The sequence below is a fragment of the Muntiacus reevesi genome, chromosome 17 (genome assembly GCF_963930625.1).
Source record: "Muntiacus reevesi chromosome 17, mMunRee1.1, whole genome shotgun sequence".
NCBI classification, from domain to species: domain Eukaryota; kingdom Metazoa; phylum Chordata; class Mammalia; order Artiodactyla; family Cervidae; genus Muntiacus; species Muntiacus reevesi.
This window is the reverse complement of record NC_089265.1, coordinates 9012507-9034178: the sequence shown is the minus strand read 5'-3', so window position 1 is coordinate 9034178 and position 21672 is coordinate 9012507. Positions and strand designations below refer to the sequence as shown.

The following is a 21672-nucleotide window of genomic DNA, read 5'->3' as shown; positions in this document are numbered from 1 at the left end:
TGGGAAGAAGGTGCTAGAAGGGGTTAATTCTGGTGCTAGAGGTAAGGGAGCAGCACCAGCATCTGAGAAAAAGGCCCAGAGACAGTGAAGGAGGACATGGTAGGAGACATAGCCAAACAGATGGGCAGACCTAAGGATAAACTAAGGGAAGATACAGTCTACCCTGCAGACACTGGGGAGCTCCTCGGGGTGAAGGCCGAGGAGAGCCTGGATCAGAGGGGTGTTTAAGAAAGACAATGGAACAGAACGGGAGGGCGCCCTGCCAGCAGCAAGGCCATGAACCCCCAGCCTCTCCCTCGATTCCCTGACCAGGAAAGACCCCCATGCCCTCCCCACCCAAGTCCCGTCACACATCTTGCCTGCCCCGGGCTTCCTCTCAGGGATTCTCCGCTTCAAGCACGTGCCCTCCATTGTCTTATGGCCCCTTCAGGGCAGGGGCTAGCACCTTCATTTTCATTTTCCCCATTGTGTCCGAAGCCCCCCGCGAATAGAAAGGTGTTCAGACCATATCTCTCAGTGAGGGCAGAAAAAAAGTTTGTTAAGCTGGAACCCCAAAATACTTACATTCTTCAGTTATATCTTATTTAAAAGAGACAAGATTGAGATGAAACATTCTCCTTTAAAGCACAAAAATGTAAAAATCCACCCAGGATGAAACCTTTTCTATGTCTTCCTAAATGGAGTACAGAAAAATATACTTTTCTTTATGATTCAGAATAATTTTTTAAAAATCCAGTAAATGCTTGGGAAAGTATCTGTTTGACTGGGATGCAATACTGGAATCCAGCGAAGGCACAGGGCTTCCTGAGGGTCAGGGCCCCAACTTCATGGCTCCAGGCTTCTATGCTGAAGACCTCACGCTTCCCCTCACTGTCCCTCACTCTCCACAACCACTACTTTCTGCAACCCCCACCCCCCACCCCACCGCCACAACCACTTCTTCCCGAGTAGCTCAAACAGTAATGAATCTGCCCGCAATGCAGGAGACCTGGGTTCGATCCTTGGGTCAGGAAGATCCCCCTGGAGAAGGACACGGCAACCTGCTCCAGTATTCTTGCCTGGAGAAGTCCATGAACAGAGCAGCCTGGCGGGCTACAGTCCATGGGGTCAGAGTCACACACAACTAACACTTACACTTCTTGATCAGGCAACAGATCTGCTCTGTAGGGACACCCGCCCAACTCCTAGATACACCTGAAGTGGCTGGAACCTATGTCAACGATAAGATCACATCAGGTCTGAGCGGGTCCTGAGCAGTAAACTCAGGTGCTCCCGCCACACCTACTTCACTTCCCACACTAGGCAGTGGCTGCAGACAGCAGCTCTGGATGAAAGCGCAGCATGCGGATTCTTCTCCAGCAGAGGGCGTGCTCAAGAGGGTGGCGCAGACGCACAGACCGCAGGACGGGCCGCAGACGCGTTTCCATGGAGGCTGGGTGACGAATGCATGGGGATCCACCACAGTATTCCCTCTATTTCTGTGTATTTCAAATGTTCCCACAATGCCGCCCTGCATGACAACTTAACTGGGGCTCTGCTTTAGTGGGGCTCTCCTTCAGCTCAACACGGACTCGGGGACTTCCCTGGTGGGCCAGTGGTTAAGAATCCACCTGCCAATGCAGGGAACATGGGTTCAATCCCTGGTCCAGGAAGACTCCACACGCCTTGGAGCAACTAAGCTGGTGTACCACGACTGCCGAGCCTGTGCTCTGCAACAAGAGAAGACGTGGCGATGAGAAGTCCGTGCAGCACAACTAGAGGGCAGCTCCCACTCAGCAGAACCAGAGAAAGCCTGAATATAGCACTGAAGATCCAGCACAGCCTCCTCCCCCCCAAAAAAGTAAATAATTTTAAAATATTTTAAATACTTAAAAAAAAAAAAAAGCAAGGACTCAGGTCTCAGGTGCACAAAGTGTTGCAGTAGTGCTGTGGGAATATGAAGACCAGAAGGATATGGGCTCACTCTTAACAAGGCAGCAACACCGTCTGGGGGAAGGACGCGTATGCAAAAAAATGAAAACATCAAGGAAGATGACAGGTATCAAAAGTTTCCAAGCAGAGAAGATGCGGAGGAGGAAGGGGTTATCCAGGGACCAGACCGAGAACATCTCCATGGGGGTGACCACCTGGAGACAGACCATGAAGACACAACGGCTCCTGGCAAGGGCCAAGCAACCCATGAAGAGTAGCGTGACAAAGGCAGGCTGCCCCTTCTGTCTGGAGGCTCCCTCCTCTCACTTCCCTGCCCGGGAAGAGCTTCTCAACCTTCCAGGAGGTCTTCAAGAGAGGGAAGGATCTGCAGTGACCAGAGTTCGGCAGGGGGAAGGGAGGTCAGGGTGTGCGGAGGAGGCCTTGTGAGCTTATGGTGGATGTTCGCAGGCAATGAAGAGCTAGCAGAGGAACTGAATGAAGCGGTACTAAGAACTAGACTTACAGAAGATCATCCCTAGAGGAGGAGACAGAGAATTTGGAGAAATCAATTAAGCAGTTGTGTCAATGGTTCGGCAGAGCACCAGTAATGTAAGAGCCTGAACTTGGCTGATGAGAGGAAAAGGAGACGGGAAGGAGAATTCAGAGATATGAAGAAGGCCACCGAACACCTGGAGACAACCAGGGGAGAGAGTGAGATGGCGCCCGGGAAGAACAGGAGACAGGGCAAGGGGGACGCTGGCTTCAGAGGGAGCAGCAAGTCGGCGCACATGCACCCACGCATGTGCCCACCCGGGAGGAGCGCCAGCTTTCTGTACCGGGCGGTGGCCTTCGGTGAATTCAGCAGCCTCACTACGTGCACCAGCAATACCCTCAGAGTGTACGAACTCTCCAGTGTGTCCTCTGTCCTTCACACAGAAGGGCTCACATTTCCAAATGGTACTGTTTGCATTTTAATGCTCCTCTGCATATCCCCCATGCAGGCGGCTGCCTCCTATTTCGAGAGCTCAAAACATTTCAGATCGTAAGTTCATTAATCCTTACGACACATCTGGTAACTATTAATAAAAATGACTGCAAAGTATTTTGCAGCTATAAATATTAAGAAGTCCCATGAGGCGCGTGAATATAAGTATAATTATCTACATTTCGCACTTCAGAAAGCGAGGCTCAGAGGCATTCACCTAACGGTTAAAGGCTGGACAGCTGCACCAGGGGTCAGAGACAGGATCAGAAGGGACTGTGGCCTCAGGGCCAGCTGAAGCCCCCAGGGCGCTGTTCTGAGTGCGGCTCAGGTCTAGTGGACCAGCACGTGAGAGGCGCAGGGTGGCGCGGAAGTGCTGTGGGCAAAAGGTGACAGTTACTTCTCAGACCCTATCTCGTCATTTTTAAACTCTGGCTTTCATATGCCACCTGAATGAAACCAGAGCTCAGGATGTCCTAACTAGGCATAAGAGCTAATTTGTCTGGAATGAAGTCTTAACTCCTTGACACGATATGAAAGCACATCACCTCTCATGAGGCTGAGCATGCTTCTTATCCAGAGACTTCCCCGCGCTGTCCCTTCCCTGAGGGAATCACCGCCCACCTGGTGAAGACCTAGCCATCGTTAAGTCTTAGCTGGAGCATGATCTACTCTTCCAGAAACTGCAGGAAAAATGCCTCGCCCCCCCCCCCCCCCCCGCCACCTTCACTGTGTTACCTCAACACACCACCTAAAACCTATTTATCTGTCAATGTGTCTTGACGGGGGTCACTCTCAACTGCAAGCTCTTTGCAGGGTAGAGATTAAATCTCATTCATCTCATCCATAAAACAAGAACTTAATGTTTGTTGTCTGAACAAGTAAATAAGTGAATGAATGACTTCAGTGATATAAAGGCTGAATTGTACACTTAGGATCTGGAAAAATCCTGTAAAATTCCAAATTTTGGGCACAGGGATAGGTAGAGGGGAGAAGAGATATCTGTTAAAGCAACTTAGTTAACACTTTGTTCAAAAACACTGTATTTTCTGATACTTTTTTTTTTCCTTGTCTGAAAACGAACCTTTCCTAATAATCACCCCTTACCATCAATTTGATAAATTCTTTACAAGTCATGTTCTAATGGTTCCTAAGTAAATATGATCTTCTAAGTCTTTTTTTTTTTTTAACTCCAACCAATCACTTTAATCCAAGCCTAGAAAAATACAACAAGAGATGTAAGATTTATTCTTGCCATAAATACTCAGTAGCCAACCTTTGATTTTCATGCTGATAAAGTGAGAAAAATATAAAGAACACTAGCAAGCAGAATCCTTCCTCATCTTTGAATACGTTCTGGTAAAAGTAACAAACATTAGATAAAATCAGACATGTACAATTACCTAAAGATCAAGAATCAGCAATAGCTTAAGCAATATAAACAGATTTTGAAAGGTTATGTTAATCAGAGAGCGGGGTGCTGAGCCGGCAGTGACAGGGACAGCTGGCGGTGCCCCCAGCAACCGGGCAGGGACTGGCGGCCCCAGCCACGGTGGGAGGCTGGGGGCACCCCTCAGGCCCGCCCCGCCTCACACAGCCAGCACCCCCACCCCCCGCCAGGGGTCCACGGTCAACCTCACGATCTGCACTCTGGCTTTCCAGGAGGATCCAGCCAAGACTGTGCTGGTCACGGACGACACAGCCCTTGTAACCACCTGGCCGTCAGAGTTCTCAGTTTAAATGAGTAACTCTCACTCTGACCACTCCCTCAGTTCTCTGGGTAAACCTGATCACCTCTGGGTTGCACATCTGGGAGTGGCAATCCAGTCCACAGGAATTCTCTGAGCAATGTCAACCAGGGAGAACGGTGGGTGGCCACCGGCTAGTCCTTGCCAGAGACACTGTTTCCCTACTTGCTCCTTCCAACCAGCGACAAATGTCCATGTGTCAGCAAGGGATGGTGACTTCCCTTCTCTGACCAGTATTACAACCCCTCATGAGGTTTGTACATTCACTTGAGTAGACTGCTCCAGTTCTATCCTCTTCCAAATCCACCTCCCAAACTGCAGTGAGAGGAGCCTCCTGAGACACAAATTTGACCACATCACTTTCCTGCTTTAAGTCATCAATGCCTAGAAATAATTGTTTTTAGAAATAAATGGGCCAAAAACCCCAAAGATAGAGTCTACGCAGTGTTTTTCCACAGTATGACTAGCTCCTTCAAATACTCTATAGATTAAGTCTATAAATATTATCACTTGCTGTTTTTCATCAAATCCAGTGAAATCTCTTCAGATCACAATTGTGCATTAAATTCTGCTTCTTGACTGTGTCTCAGTTCTGCTCCTCACTGTGCACTGTAACCCTAGACAGGATGTTACCTACCTGAGACTCATCTTCGCTTCTGAGTCATCACCTGCCGTTACCCTTTCAGTCTGTGTGTCCAGCACAGCGGCCACCAGCCAGGTGGCTTCTGAGCACCTGAAATGTGGCTGGTGTGACTGAGGAAGTGGGTTTTTTATTTTACTTAATTTTAATAACATATAAATTTAAAAATTAAAGTGTCTTTTAGTATGTTTTTCTAACGTCTTGGGCATGAGGATTTATTTTTTCAATTCTATGAACTCTGAATGCAGACCAAGTATTTCCAAGGAAAATTTAGTATCTGCATCGAGATGTACCAGAAATGTAAACTACACACCTGATTTTGAGGGCTCTACAGGAAAAAAAAAAAAAAAAGAGGAGGATATCTCAGATAGTTTTTTTATACCGATGACAGGTTGAAATGGCAATATTATGAATATACTGGGTTACATAAATTATTTAATTCAACCTGCTTCTTTTTACTTTTTCAAGTGTGACTAATAGAAATTTTTAATGACACACATGGCTCATATTGTATTTTCATCAGACAGCACTGTTGTTGAGCTGATGTATATAAAATCCCTGGCACAGTAAGCACCATGGTAATCCTAATTACTGAAATTTCATGCACTGTCTTCCAAGGTACTTCTCTAGATCTAAGTACAACATGCACCACGTGCCTGTGCTAAGTTGCTCGGCTGCGTTGGACTCTGCGACCCCCATGGAGTGCAGCCTGCCAGGCTCCAAGGAGCCTTCTATATTCTAAAGGTTGTGTCAGGAGTTGAGGATACAATTTGTGCAAAATCAAACATAAACACAGTCCTCCTCTTCAGAAAGAGGCACTCAGGGTCTATACCTGATATTTCTATTTAATTTTAATTACATAAACAACTAAAAGAGCGTCCCTCATGGTCCAGCGGTTAAGAAGCCAGCTGACAGTGAAGGGAACGTGGGTTTGATCGCTGGTCCAGGAAAACCCACACGCTGCAGGGCAACTAAGCTCATGGGCCACAACTGCTGAGCCCACGTGCTGCGACTGTTGACGCCTGCAGGCCCTCGAGCCTGTGCTCCACAGCCAGAGAAGCCACCGCGATGACAAGCCTTCACACCGTGCACTCGCCACAACTAGGGAAAGCCCACAGCGGCAAGGACCCAGCACAGTCAAAAGTAAATGGATCTTAAAAAAACAAAAGACCTAAAAGGCACACTCTGTCAACATGTACATTATTTATCAGTTGGTGAAAGTGAATGAGCCTGTCCTAACAGACTTCATGGTTGGATGGCATCACTGACCCAATGGACGAGTTTGAGTAAATTCCGGGAGATACTAAAAAACAGGGAAGCATGGTGTCCTGCAGTCCATGGGGCCACAAAGAGTTGGACAGGACTTAGCAACTGAACAACAATATATGTGTTAGCTCAACATACTTGAGATCCCACGTATGGAAAATTTTAAACACTAATATTTCTGAAGTTGCAGGAAAGACACAGTTTCTTATATATTACTTTTTAAACTTCTACATGATAATTGGTAAAACTTAAGTATTTGTGTAGAAAAAGATTTCTATTTTTAAAAAATAGAATGTAATAAGTCACTCTATCCACTCAGTCTTTCAAGTATCCATGAAGAATGAAGGATAATTTATGAAAGATAGTGAAGTAAAAGTCGCTCAGTCATGTCCGACTCTCTGCGACCCCATGGAGTGGGTAGCCTTTCCCTTCTCCAGGGGATCTTCCCAGTCCAGGGACTGAACCCAGGTCACCCGCATTGCAAGCAGATTCTTTACCAGCTGAGTCAACAGAATGGCTGTAAATCTAAAAACTTAAAAACAGAGTCTAAACCTAAACTGTCCCCAGCTTGGTATGTCCTACAAGCTAATAATGGTTTTTATACTTTGAAATTATTAAAATATCAATAAAAGAATACTTTGTGACATATAAAAATTATATGAAATTCAAATTTCAGGGTTATAAATAAAGTTTTATTGGAACAAAACCAGACCCATTGTTTGGCATTGTCTGCAGCCAGTTCTGCCAGCAAAGCCTAAAATGAGCCTAAAATAGAACTATCTGGCTCTTGATCAAAAAAGCCTGCCAAAGCCTGGGTCTACAGACTCATACAAAAGTACACAAGGCCCATTTCTGAAAAATAAGTGGAAGATGAGCCCTCTTCAAATCAACTCCTATCCTGCCTCAGAAACTATCTTCTTTTCATTATTCTTCAGATTAGCTACTAACCCTGACTCTGAAGACAACTGGCAACTTAGTGTTTAAGTATGTCCATATCCATACATTTCTGGGACAAAGACAGATGGTAAGATGTAAAACAAAACAGAGATAAGAGCCTCATTTTGTAAAGCAGTAAGAATTGCCTAAGAATTCATCCACAAGGCCACTGAACAGAAATCATTTTCCTTGAATTTTCGTTAAAACTCTGTATTCCAAAAGGTTTGCACATAAGAACAAGCAACATAACATAACATCCAGATATAAACTACAGGGGAAAAGAACCTTTAAACAACCTGAATACTTAAGGGAAACTCAACACTAAAAAACAAGCTCTCGATCCTTTTTCTTATTTTTAGTTAGTTACGATGATGAACCCTTGGTAGTTCCCTGGTTGTCCAGTGGTTAAGACTTCAGGCTCCCAATGTAGGGTGCCTGGGTTCAACACCTGGCCAGGGAACTAGATCCCACATGCCACAACTTAAGCCTGGAGCAGTCAAATAAAAAAAAATTTTTTTTTAAATAGCAGCTTCCTTCGAGACAAATTCCTACACCTCAACCAACTGAAATAGAACTTAAGGGGAAAAAAAAAGATGATAAACCCTTAAGACACCACAGCAAGCATTTATACAGCCTATTTCATCGGAGGAGCCTGAGTAATGAAGAGTCTAAAACAGCATCTTAGTGCACAAGGGAAGAACCAGTAGCTGTGTTTGTTTCTCCTCATTCTGCACACGGAGCACTCACTCACATGAAAGCCGAAAGAACTACCTAAGCATCTCTGCAGCTGGGTCAGAGATGTGGAGGGCACTGCTTTCTCTACTCAAGGCTCCGTCCACCTACCACACTGGAAGCTGTGTTGAAACTGGAGACAGACACCCTTGTGGTCAGCAGGGTAGGCCTTAGCAAAGCCCAGGACACTGGGGAGGAACTAAGAGTAGAGCAAGGATAGGCCAGAAATGTGGCTGTGTTTTTGATGGTGGAGATTAAATGTGAGCATTAACTCAGATGGTAAAGAATCTGCCTGCAATGCGGGAGACCTGGGTTCAATCCCTGGGTCAGGAAGATCCCCTGAAAAGGGAACGGCAGCCTGCCCACTCCAGTATTCTTGCCTAGAGAATCCCATGGACAGAGGAGCCTGGTGGGCTATAGTCCGTGGAGAAGCAAAGAGTCGACAGGACTGAGCGATTTTTTCCTTTCATTAACTCCTTAATTCCCCAAATGAACCAAAGATGCCATTTGGAATTCAGAAGTTGGAAGTACATAAATAGCTTCATCTGAACACCAACTTCTAGACACATGAAAAAAGCTATTATGCCAAATTAATTCAATCTAACTAATTAGAGAGCAGGAAGTTCTTTCAATTATTTTATGTGCTGTCTGAGAAACACACTTGAATATGAGTACAGATTTCATTAATTGCAGTTCATTATTTTCCAGATTCGTTACTAAACTTGCATCAGAAGGTCAGAGACAGCAATTTTGTCAGCTGCCACCTCTTTCGGTGCTTCTATCTTTTGCATTTCTGGAACTCAGACAGAAATTGATTACAAACAAAAAACAAATCTCCATAAAAATGAGAAACATAAGTTTTATAAATATGTTCAAGCCAGATGATTTTGTAAACTATGAGAAACTTTGTCCTTAAAGACTTCCTTAAAATCGTTATTTTCTTTCTTTATAAATTTATTTGTTCCTCAGGATGAATTGTTAGCTTCTATCTTACCAGAAAAGATCCCTGAATCTTCTCAAATACTGAAATATGCCCCCCAAATAATAGAATTTTGATCTGAGAACCTTCTGATTCCAAAGAACAAGTTAATAAACACTAATCTTTTCATTAGCGATTATGTGTTTGTATCTTTGCATGAGGGACGGAACTGAACATTCTTGTTTGAAAATGTCAAGGACACTCTGATTAAAAGTACTTTTTTGTTAATAATCATTCCTTCATCACTTCTGCTTCTCTCCCACCTGATCTAACAAAGAAAAGAGGAAATATGACTGGTAGAAACAGGATCTATTTCATTCCTCGGTTCTTACTGGGAATATTCTTACATTTTCAAAACCTTATTTTTTAAAAAATAGAAGTGACTGAAATCCATGGCGGTTTTGAGAGAGGACCCTGCTATCTATAAATCACTGTACTCGTTCACGGTTGTTACCTTCTCTTCGTTAATATCACTTCGTCATTCTGTGCCTTTCATTCTGCTGTTTTCCTGGAACCATCCTTAGACAATTCTTCCCCGCCTTCTGTGTTGCGATCCCTTGAATGCTTATACAGTCAGCTCTCTTAGTCATTGTTCGGTCAAGCTATAAATAACTCCTTTAATCCTTCCTCATAAATCATTTCTGATGTTATTCTCTGAAATAATTCCAGTTGGTCAACGGGAGGCCCAGTGGTAAGGTACCCAGAACTATGTGCAGTGATCTAAGTGCCCGCTAATGAGGCCAGAGAGCATCCAGGCGTGTGTTTAGGTGGGTTGCTGTGTCTCTGCTACTGTGACTCTTCCAGAGAAGGAGTTTAAGTCTCCAAACTAACTTGGGACAGAAACAGAAAAAGCAAGGAGCTTTAAGATCTTTCATCACAGTTAGGCGGGAAACAGAGAGAGAAATGGCTTTGAAAATGCTGAAGACAGAAATGAGAGTGTGCTTACCTTACTCTGTGGCCTGCTGGGTGACTCTGGGCTGTGTCTGCGGTTCCACTGTTAGTGAATTTAGTGGATTTTAGGGGGTTTCTGTTTAGCTTTTTAATTTTATTTCTTTACTGTTTCTGGCCATGCTGGATCTTCACTGCTGCATGTGGGCCTTTCTCCAGTTGCAGCAATCGGGCTCCTCATTGCTTCTCTCATTGGGAAGCACGGCAATGAGGGTGTTCAGACTTTGAGAGCTGCCGCTGCCAGGCCCCAGAGCACAAGTTCAACAGTCGCTCCTCGGTATGTGGGATCTTCCCAACCCAGGGACTGAACCCGTGTCTCCTACGTTGGCAGGCAGATTATTTACCACCGAAGCCACCAGGGAAGCTCCCCCTCTGTTTAGTTTTTTATATTATCTCACACTGCAAATCTTCAGCAGTTCTACTATCTATTTATTATCTCTAAGTTTTATGACTACACCAAAGCCTTCGACTGTGTGGATCACAATAAACTGTGGAAAATTCTGAAAGAGATGGGAATACCAGACCACCTGACTTGCCTCTTGAGAAACCTGTATGCAGGTCAGGAAGCAACAGTTAGAACTGGACATGGAACAACAGACTGGTTCCAAATAGGAAAAGGAGTAGGTCAAGGCTGTATATTGTCACCCTGCTTATTTAACTTATATGCAGAGTACATCATGAGAAACGCTGGGCTGGAAGGAGCACAAGCTGGAATCAAGATTGCCAGGAGAAATATCAATAACCTCAGATATGCAGATGACACCACCCTTATGGCAGAAAGTGAAGAGGAACTAAAAAGCCTCTTGATGAAAGTGAAAGAGGAGAGTGAAAAAGTTGGCTTAAAGTTTAACATTCAGAAAACTAGATCATGGCATCTGGTCCCATCATTTCATGGGAAATAGATGGGGAGACAGTGGAAACAGTATCAGACTTTATTTTTTTGGGCTCCAAAGTCACTGCAGATGGTGACTGCAGCCATGAAATTAAAAGGCGCTTACTCCTTGGAAGGACAGTTATGACCAACATAGACAGCATATTAAAAAGCAGGGACATTACTTTGCCAACAAAGGTCCGTCTAGTCAAGGCTATGGTTTTTCCAGTAGTCATGTATGGATGTGAGAGTTGGACTGTGAGGAAAGCTGAGCGCCAAAAAATTGATGCTTTTGAACTGTGGTTTTGGAGAAGACTCTTGAGAATCCCTTGGACTGCAAGGAGATCCAACCAGTCCATCCTAAAGGATATCAGTCCTGGGTGTTCACTGGAAGGACTGATGCTGAAACTCCAGTACTTTGGCCACCTCATGCGAAGAGTTGACTAGTTGGAAAAGATCCTGATGCTGGGAGGGATTGGGGGCAGGAGGTGAAGGGGACAACAGAGGATGAGATGGCTGATGGCATCACCGACTCAATGGGCATGAGTCTGAGTAAACTCCAGGAGTTGGTGATGGACTGGGAGGCCTGGCGTGCTGTGATTCATGGGGTCGCAAAGAGTCGGACACGGCTGAGCGACTGAACTGAACTGAAGTTTTATACAATGTTTGTATCAATATTTATCCCTTCCTGTACTGGGAGAATTGATCCAGCTCTCTTTTAGGCATATGCACTGATTTCTATTTTTCTGGGTTCTTTCTTACACGTTATTCTAAAATCTATGTTAAGTTTTTTTTAGAGTGGTATTGATTATTTAATGACTATTTATATAGGCCATTGAAATTAATGTACTAACAAGTCACTAGCAGCAAACAAAAACCAGAATCAAAATAGAGAGCAAACTTGGAGGAATATGTGTATTTCTTTATGATACACTAGACACCTCACCGGGGTACAGCGAAGCCAGGCAGCAGGCAGGGTGGTGGAGAATGGTAATCAGCATAAATTTTATCTTAGTCTTACTAGGTAAGTGACACAGAGGAAGGCATGGTGTCCCCCTGTTTCCATAATGCATCTAACAAAACCTCTTATAATCTCCTTGGTAGAGAGAGGGGGAAACGGGGGTAGGAGATGGCACTTACTGAACAGGCAGAGCTGAAACACATCCATTGGCCATTCTGTGGCTTTGGGAGTGAGTTCCAGTCACATATGACAGAGCTCTCTCTCACGCTTAATGTTCCACATTTTTTTTGTGACTCAAATGCAGAGTAGGCCCTTCAAAAGTTTGCAGATGCTAATAAGAACAAATGTATCTTTAAAATAATTATTCAAAAAATATCTTGTTAACCTAGGAATGCTGAAACAAAATCAAGCTGAAAAATTTTAGGAATGAATCTGAAGATTCTTATTTAAGTATTTTTATGCTTCAACGAAGGGGCTTCTCTGGTGGCTCAGTGGTAAGGAACCCGCCTGCCAAGCAGGAGACTTGGGTTCAACCCCTGGGTTGGGAAGATCCCCTGGATAATAAAATGGCAACCCACTGCAGTATTCTTGCCTGGGAAATTCCGTGGGCTACAGTCTATTGGGGTCACAAAAGAATTGGACATGACTTAGCAACTAAACAACATACTTCCAACTAAAAGACGTGTAATAAAGAGAGAAGTGCACTGGCCAGAGTGTAAGCAAATGAATAAGCAAATGAAAAGGGGGAACATTAACTGACCAGAAGCACAATGAACTAAAACTTAACCTTAAAAAAAAAAACAAAAAACTGCTATCATGTGCCACTTTGGTAGAAGTACATTAGTCACAAGAGGAAGACAACAGGTGCACTGTTTTCAAGCAAAAGGATTATAGGATCACTTCCGGGCTCCCCACTTTAGCAAGACCCTGGCAAGACCACTGAAGAATGATGAGGCATTTATTATACGAGACAGAGTTGACATCTTTAGCTGTTAGGACTGGAGAAAGCCTAGGAGAGTAAAGAATATTTAACTTCTGGGCAATAGCAGAAAAAAGCGGAGGCAAAGATTGGGTGGCAATAAGCCAACTTTTTTCGTGAAGGACTCAGAGGGTCCACAGGGAGGGAAAAAAGTAAGAACTTCAACTTTTGGGTATCAAATCTGATTTCCAAGTGAATAGGATGCCATTATTGTGATGATTACTGTGAAAAACTGGGAAACACTAAAAAAAAAGTCCAGTCGGTACAGCAATGTACTTGGTGTTATTTTGAGATTCCATTGTTGCAAAAGTGCTCCATTTTCAAGGATGAAACCTCATTTAGGTGGTAATGACTTAAAGCATATTTAAAGTGGCCCTAGTAAGGGAAACCTCTATACTGATATTGTTTCTGTATTTCTCTATATTGACACCGTATCCAAACTGATAGTGGAAATAATAATTTACTTCTCTAAAAGCTTTAGCAAAGATAGCAAAAATGAGAAGAACAGAAGCATCTCTGATCAACTAAGAACAGTTAGCCAAACAACTTTAAGAACAGCTCTTCAGTGGAACTTGCATCAGTCTAAGAAAGAAACTTCCTGAATATGCCTTGATATCCCAAATCCCCACTCGGGTGCAGTTCTCTCACCTCTGAACGTTAACCACAGTCCTTTACACTGCGTATATTCCAACTATCTAATGTTAACATCTGTACATTCATCAATGGTCAACCAACATACACTTTCCATCAAATCTGCCTCTGCCTTCAAGGATTACACTGTAGAGGAGATAACCAGTGAACATATAAATGTAACTCCTAACAAAAAATTAAATAAGGGAATACACTGAATTATGTACAGTAGAGGCTGCTGTTTTATTTAGTTTGTTTGGTCCAGCGCTCTCTAAATTCAAGCATATTTGTTTACAGTGGCCTTTCTTGACCCTTACAGTAGCAGACCAGTCTACTAGAGACTTACTAACCACATAAAGACTTTGGTGAGGAGCATTCCAAGTAGAAGGAAATGCAAGTAAGAAAACTCTTGAGACCAAAAGGAGCTTCATGTATTCATGAGATCAACAAGAAAAAGGCCAAACAATGCAGCTTAGCATGGTGCACAAAGAACAAAGGGAATAAAGATGAAAGGTCAGGGGGATAGATCACATAGGACACTGTAAAGCACAGTAAGGAATTTAGATTTTATTCAGTTTCAGTGAGAAGCAATGGAAGGTTTCAAGCCGTGAACTAATATAAGGCCTTGGGAGCTCGCTCTGGCTTCTCTGTGAGTAACAGACTTAGTCAGGCAAAAAGCATCAGTTGACCAGCTGGTAGCCTGCTGCACAGTCAGGGCCAGAGACGATGGCTTGGATGAGTGATGAGAAATGGAGTCATCATACTGAAAGTGGTACCTATAAAATTTACTGATGGTCTATTTGTGAGGTGAAGCAACGAGGTGGACATCTGTGCTATACGCTGAGATGGGCACATATTAATATTTCAGAAGTGTTCTGTATGCTGGAAGTAAACAGACTTGTGAGCTCAAACCGACAGCAATGACATGAACTTGTAAAATCTGAATGTCTAATTGACTTGTAAGTGGAAAAGCTGAACGGGCAGTTACCTCCACGAGGCCAGAGCTCGGGGTGAAGCCTGGGCTGGAGACAGAAATGTGAGCATCAGAAGTGCATAAACAGTATAAGCCACAGAGTTGGATGAGGTCACCCAGGAGGGCACTCTGGAACCCCTGAATGCTAGCAGCTTGACGGAACAAACAGTCCCAGAACAGGCAACTGAGAAAGACGGAACAGTCAACAAGTGAAGCCCAGTGCACGGCTCAGTGCCGAGTTCAGAGATGAAAATGTTTCCTGCACGATGTCAAGTCACAGGAGGACGGAGCAGTGCGGGCAGAGAGACGCGGCTCTGGTGACCTTGAGAAATGGTCCTCAAGGGACTGTGGTTTCATAAACCAACTGGGAACAGTTCAGATCCACCACTGGGCACCTTCATTAAGGCTACTTTGTATTTATGTTTTCATTTATTTATGAAATATGAAGCACTGGGGGCCACTTTCTCCAACACCTTTGCGAGTTGCTTCAGTCGTGTTCGACTCTCTGCGACCCCGTGGACTGTCGCCCGCCAGGCTCCTCTGCCCACGGGATTCTCCAGGCAAGAATACTGGACTGGGTTGCCAAGCCCTCCTCTAGGGGCTCTTCCTGACCCGGGGCTCGAACTCGGGTCTCTTATATCTCCTGCACTGGCAGGGGGGTTCTTTACCACTAACAACACCTGGGAAGTCCTTTGCACATATATGCTCAAATAAAGTAAACAGAAAGAATATTACTTAAGGTATCTTCAAAGTATTTCAAGGTTACCTCTCTTAACCTGGACACTGCACACTGCAGTTTCTACCAACCACTAGACTGCTTTCTAAGCCGCTGCTCTTCCTCTCATATCCGGAAGAACCAATCACTCACTGGCAAGAGGACAGGTTGCTTCTTATGGCAGCAGGTGCTCTGACTCATATCAAAACCTTGAAGCAGCTTTAGAAGAATAATTGTAACTCTGGTCATCTGAGTCACTGACTTCTAATGCGATTTCAATTTCTTTTAGCTTATGTAACTTCCGTCTTCACCAAACAGGAATTGAAAAACAATGGATATCAAACTTAAATGTAAATGAAAATCACCTTACTGCGTTTGTGTGGCTGTCGTGTCTGACTCTCTGCAACCCTATGGACTGGACTGTCGCCCGCCAGGCTCCTCTGTCCATGGGGATTCTCCAGGCAAGAATACTGGAGAGGGTTGCCATTTCCTTCTCCATTGTGTACTTATAAATGCAGATTATCAGGTGTCCCAAGGTGAGGAATGGGTTCTAAGATCAGGCCATAGTTTTAAGTTACCTTTTTAAAAAGCTACCTTGGAAATTCTGGCACAGTTCATGAATCATACTTTGTGAAACAACAACACAGCAGTTTAGAACAGAATAAGGTACACAGTAACAAACCATGGAAAAATCCTTTTTGCCTACCCTAACCCCCACCAAGTATCAGGTTGGCTATTTCTTTTAGCTTTCACCATCTCAGATTCATCCTGATAACAGTCAAGCATCCTTTACGTGCCCAGTTAAATTTGAACATTTCCAAAATCTCAAAGTTTAATTTTTTTCATCCAATATGAATCTATGCTCATGTACTGCTAGCCTGAAAAAAATACCTGCACAGCAGCCTTACAAAACTATTACCTTAAATATACACTCATGAACTTAGAAAATTCTTTTAAAGAGTTAACATCTCAGGCAAGGACTCGCCTGCACTTCTGTGACTTGAAAGTTTCAGAGAATGTGGAGAAGCTGATGTCAAAAGACCTATTTCAACAACTGAACTTGCACTGTATGTGTTTTTGAATGAGTATAAATAAATCCTCATTTATCATTTTCTGCTGAATTCACACCTAGAGAAGGCTAGAAACTGCATTTCCAACAGGCTTCCCATGCACCATCACATACAAGCAGTCTCCTGATGATCTGGAAAACCCTTTCACATCTTCTCTGAAACTTCTTCTAAGGCTGGGTAGAGAGTTTCAAGAAAAAGGGGGCCTAAGACAAGTGATCCCTTTTGACATTTAAGTGAAAGAACAGGTAAACCACAGTAGAGGAAAAAGAGGTTGAGCGACAAGGACGGGGATGATGTAAAATTGTTTGAAATAAGAAATGAAATCAAGAATTAAAAATAGAATTACATTTTCTGTTTGGCAATACACAAACAACGCTAAGTGCACTTCATAAATTTCACTATTGTTGCTCTAAGTGATATTACCATAAATCACATTAGGAGCGTACTTGGCATTTTTTAAAAGCAAAAAGGATTGAGAGTGTCAATACGTTTAAACAGCTCTGTTCTCTTCGACGAGAGTGGGAAGAGAAACTATCAGAGCTTTCAGCAGGTCTGAAAGCCCAGCTCTGACACCCCCATGGCTGCTCCCCTCCGCCCCCCAGCTTCAGCGCAGCACGGGGCAAGGCTGGGCCAGCGGCCTGTCGGGAGCACGTGCACGGTGCTCCCACGATGCTTTTACCTGATGCGTGAGGGGAGACAGCTGTTTGCCCCTTTTCTCGTCACGGACCGGGAAAAGAGACTTCAGCAGCTTCGGCATCTGCGGCACCAAAGATTTCACCGGGTTCAAGTAGGAGGCTGCGAGGCTACTGAGTCCTGCCGAAGATATTGAAAGGAAAAGAGATAAGGCAAAAACGATTACAGAGATGCTCTCCTTACTGTAAACTGGCCAAGCATTGTTTGTAAGCAAAACAAACAATAAAAATTTTTAAAGGTATACTGGAAAAATTAATACTAAAAAGACATAATAGTACTACATGTATTGTGTGATCACTCAGTCTTGTCCGACTCTGCGACTCCATGGACTATAGCCCACCAGGCTCCTCTGTCCATGGGATTTCCCAGGCCAGAATACTGGAGTGGGCTGCCATTTCCTCCTCCAGGGGACCTGTAGTTACCCTCAGAAACAATGATGTTTCCTTTTCCAATTAAACAGCAGCAGTTGGGGGTATTTCTAAAATGCTCTAATATCCAGCGTTCCTATTAAATCCAAAGGGTCACCCAAGCCAGGCCTTGTCATTAACTGATCAAATACTAACTTAGGCCCTGGAATGAAATGGGACTTTTTACTTTTAAATCATATAGCCAGTGACACACACATTAGTTCTCCATCTAGACTTTGACCTCTTTATAAAGTCAAGGACCGTATCTTATTCAACTTTAATTCTTCATGCTATTTACTGAATGAAGATGATGAAACTGACCTTTCAAGAAGACAGTAGTGTTTGGGTTGTGTTTACAAGTGAGGGACATGTCCTGAACCAACCCTGTTCCTACCTGCTCTTAATACCAAAGGCTAGGGTCAGACACGCAGATGACGCCTGTGATATTAGCAGACTTCTTCTGCCCCTTAGTGAATAAAACTAAATTTTCAGGAAAATCTAAACCAAGACATAAGTGATTAAAAAAACTGTACCCTAATTAACACTTTAAAAAGAAGCCAATCAACCTGAGGCATCTATATGAGAGGCTGCCTTAAGAGAAGCACATGACCACCCCTACCTCTACTCCCCAAAGGCCTGAGATGACGCAAGTTCATCAGCAACACAGCTGGTACATGAACCTGTGCGGCCAGGAGGTTTCATGTCTTCCTTAATTATGTTATCTCTAAGTAAACTATGAAAAGTTACATAAGGTTATTTTGCAATCATGAGCACAGTCACTAAAAATATAAACCAAAGAGATAGCTATCTGCCATGAGAAATATAAAAACTGAGTTCAAAAATGTCAAACAATTTATGTGTGTGTGCTCAACCATGCCGACTCTTTGTGACCTCATGGACTGCAGCGTGCCAGGTTCCTCTGTCCATGGCATTTCCCAGGCAAAATACTGGAGTCAGTGGCCACTCCCTTCTCCGGGGGATCTTCCTAACCCAGGGATTGAAGCTGCACCTTTTGTGTCTCCGACACTGGCGGGTGGATTCTTTACCACTAGTGCAAACACTTTATAAGAAAGCAAAAACAGGGATGAAAGAAACAAAAAACAGGAGTCAGGAAATTCCCTGGCAGGCCAGTGGTTAGGCGCCACACTTCCACTGCTGAGCACCCCAGGTTGGGGAAATAAGATCCTGCAAGCTGCATGGCATAGCCACAGAAAAAAAAAGAGAGAGACAGACCCCAACACAAGAAAACTTAAGATGAATAAACAGCCAGAAGACAGAATCATCTAATGCCAAGGGAAAAAATTACGGACAATCCAAAGTTTTACATGCAGTTAAACTAACATCCCAGAGTGAGATGCTGTTATCATTGTTTGGTCACTCAGTCCTGACTGACTCTTCACAACCCCATGGATTGCAGCCCACCAGGCTCCTCTGCCCATGGGATTCTCCAGGCAAGAATACTGGAGTGGGTTGCCATTCCCTCCTCCAGGAGGAGGAGCTCCCTCCAGGGCATCTCCCCGGCCCAGGGATTGAACCCACATCTCCTGTACTGGCAGGTGGAGTCTTTACCACTGAGCCGCCAGAGAAGCCCAGAGTGAGGATGATCCCTAATCAAATACATATCTTGTCAATGATTAACCAAAGGCTGATCACAAAAGGAGAGACAATCAGACAAGATGTGTCTCCTAAGGGAAGTACATAAAACCACTCATTTATTTATCCTACCTTCCGCCCCTGCCTCAAACTAGCCTGAATCTGACCACGGCTGCAGATCTAACCACCAATTTACAGGAAATACACTGGGCAGGCAATTATGCTTAAATAACTTGGTTAGGATGGCAAAAATAAAAATATACAGAGTCTACGGCACAAAACCTGGTCTCATCACCAAATACAAACGCAACAGGGAAAAAAGATGAAGAAACACACACTGACTAAACAGGTGTGTGTGCAGGTTTGTCGCTCAGTCATGCCCAGCTCTCTGCAACATCACGCACCGTAGCCCGTCAGGCTTCTCTCTGTCCGTGGAATTTTCCAGGCAAGAATACTGGAGTCGGCAGCCATTCCCTTCTCCAGGGGATCTTCTTAACCCAGGGATTGAACCTAGGTATCCAGCTACAGGTGGATTCTTTACCATCTGAGCCACCAGGGAAGTCCCAAGACATATCAACTAACCAGAATGTGTGAACTTAACTTGAATTTTCATTCCAAATAACTAAGAGATGCTCTTGATTCAAGTGGAGAACTCGAAACACTGGCTAGATGTTTAATACTATTTTGTGATTATTTTTAATTTTTTCTTCTTGAAACATCGCTGTGGGTATTCCCTTAGAGATATATGTACAAACATTTACAGATCAGACAGTGTATGAGATTTGCTTCCAAGTCACCCTGAGCAGCTGTGGAGATGTAGTGGGAGCACAGATAAGTAAACCTAGTGATGCTCTGATCATCCTGAAATCAGCACGGGGCACTCAAGGGCACCACATGTCACTCTTTCTACTTTATATACCTGATATTTTCCACAGTAGAAGGATTCTTCAAAGTGAGAGCAAAATAAAAACTTTAAACATACAAAAGAAAGAATTTGTCACTAAAAAAAAAGATCACTGCTAAAGCCACTAGTGATGGATATATGATGACTAAAAAAGAAACTAAACTCAGAAGCATGCAGGGAAGAGGAGTAAGAAGCAAGGATGAGCAGAACAAAGCTCATTAGAATTTTTTTTAATTCATGGAATTTTAAAACAAAGTAGTAGTCTATGACCAAATAATTTCACCCTGGGTATTTACAGCACAGAAATGTTACTAAAACACTGATACACAAACAAGTCACAGTAACCAAAAAGTGGGAACAAACCAAGTGTGGATAAACAGGAGAGCTGGTTAAAACTGTGATAAATTCCACTGTGGAAGTGAAGTCTCTCTCAACAGTAAAAAAGAATAAACTGCTGATACGTGCAAAGGTATGAATGACTTCAACAGATATGCTGAGCAAAACAAGCCCAACACAAAAGAGTACATACAAAATGATTCCATTTAAGGAAACCGAAGAACAGGCAAAACAGTGAGATCTGAACACTGACCGGCTGTGGCAAGTAACTGGAGTCATGTAATCTTCTACAGCTTCACTGTGGTATAAGTTACATGAGTAAATAAATCTGTCAAAACTCATTAGGTATGACTCATAGTCAAGAAAAATGCAGCGAGAAACAGATCATGAGATTGGTCCTGATGCTAGATTGAGCAGATAAGGATTTTAAAAGTGCTTTTTATACATAGGTACAAGGACAGAAAGAGTAATATGGCCTTAATATATAAAAAGGAAAGAAATACCAGCAGAGAAGTTAAAACTATTTTAAAAAGAAGCAAATGGAAATTCTAAAACTAAAAAGAATAATAACTGAAATTTTAAAATTCTTGGTTATGCTTAATAGAAGACTATAAATGGCAGTAGAAATTATCCAATCAGAAGAAACACACACACAAAAGAAACACAAATAAGATAAAAAGACGAAAAATAGAACAGAGCTTCTGCAACCCACAGGACAATATTAAGCAATATAACGTGTGCAATTAGATTCTCAGACTGAGTAGAAAGAGAGAAAAGGACAGAGGAAAAAATGTAATGAACTAGCAGTTGAGTATTTCACCAAATTGTTGGGGAAATCTCAATGTAGAGACCCAAGGACATTGGTGAAATCCAAGCAAGATAAACACTAAAAATACTACACCTAAGAACATCATTACCCGACTGCTGAGAAGAAAAATAAAGAGAAAAATTGGAAAGCAAACTATGTAAACAAAGACATATTTCACGTAGGGAGAAAGTGACATAAATGATGGCTGAGTTCTCATCAGAAAAGAGGTCTAAAAGATGATGCAGTGTCTTTGAAGTGCTAAAAGAAGACAAGCTATCAACTAAGAATTCTCTATCCAGTGAAAATATCTGTCAAAAAAAAAAATGAAATAGAGACATTCTCAAAAGGAGAGATCTTCCTTCTTAAGGAAAACTGTACAATAAGAAATAATATAAGATATTCATCAGGCTAAAAAGAAACAGTATCAGATGAATATATGATCTTCAGGAAGGAGTAGATAGTGACAGAAATAATAAACAGGAAGGAAACTATAAAAGATTATCTACAGTCTCTTAATTTCCTTAAAAGACAAACAGCTGTTTTAAAGCCAAAAAAAAAAAAATTAAGTAAGGTGAGTCTGTAACATCTGT

The 21672-nt window shown here is 43.1% G+C and overlaps 1 protein-coding gene across 2 annotated transcripts in view; it reads right to left on the bottom strand.

Moving 5' to 3' along the window:
* The window catches only part of KIF13B (kinesin family member 13B), a 201446-nt gene that overhangs the window by 12609 nt on the left and 167165 nt on the right, over positions 1-21672 (bottom strand). For both annotated transcript variants that reach the window (XM_065907699.1, XM_065907700.1), the window contains exon 37: positions 17021-17154. In XM_065907699.1, coding sequence (XP_065763771.1) covers positions 17021-17154 — 134 coding nt within the window. The remainder of the gene's footprint in view (positions 1-17020; positions 17155-21672) is intronic.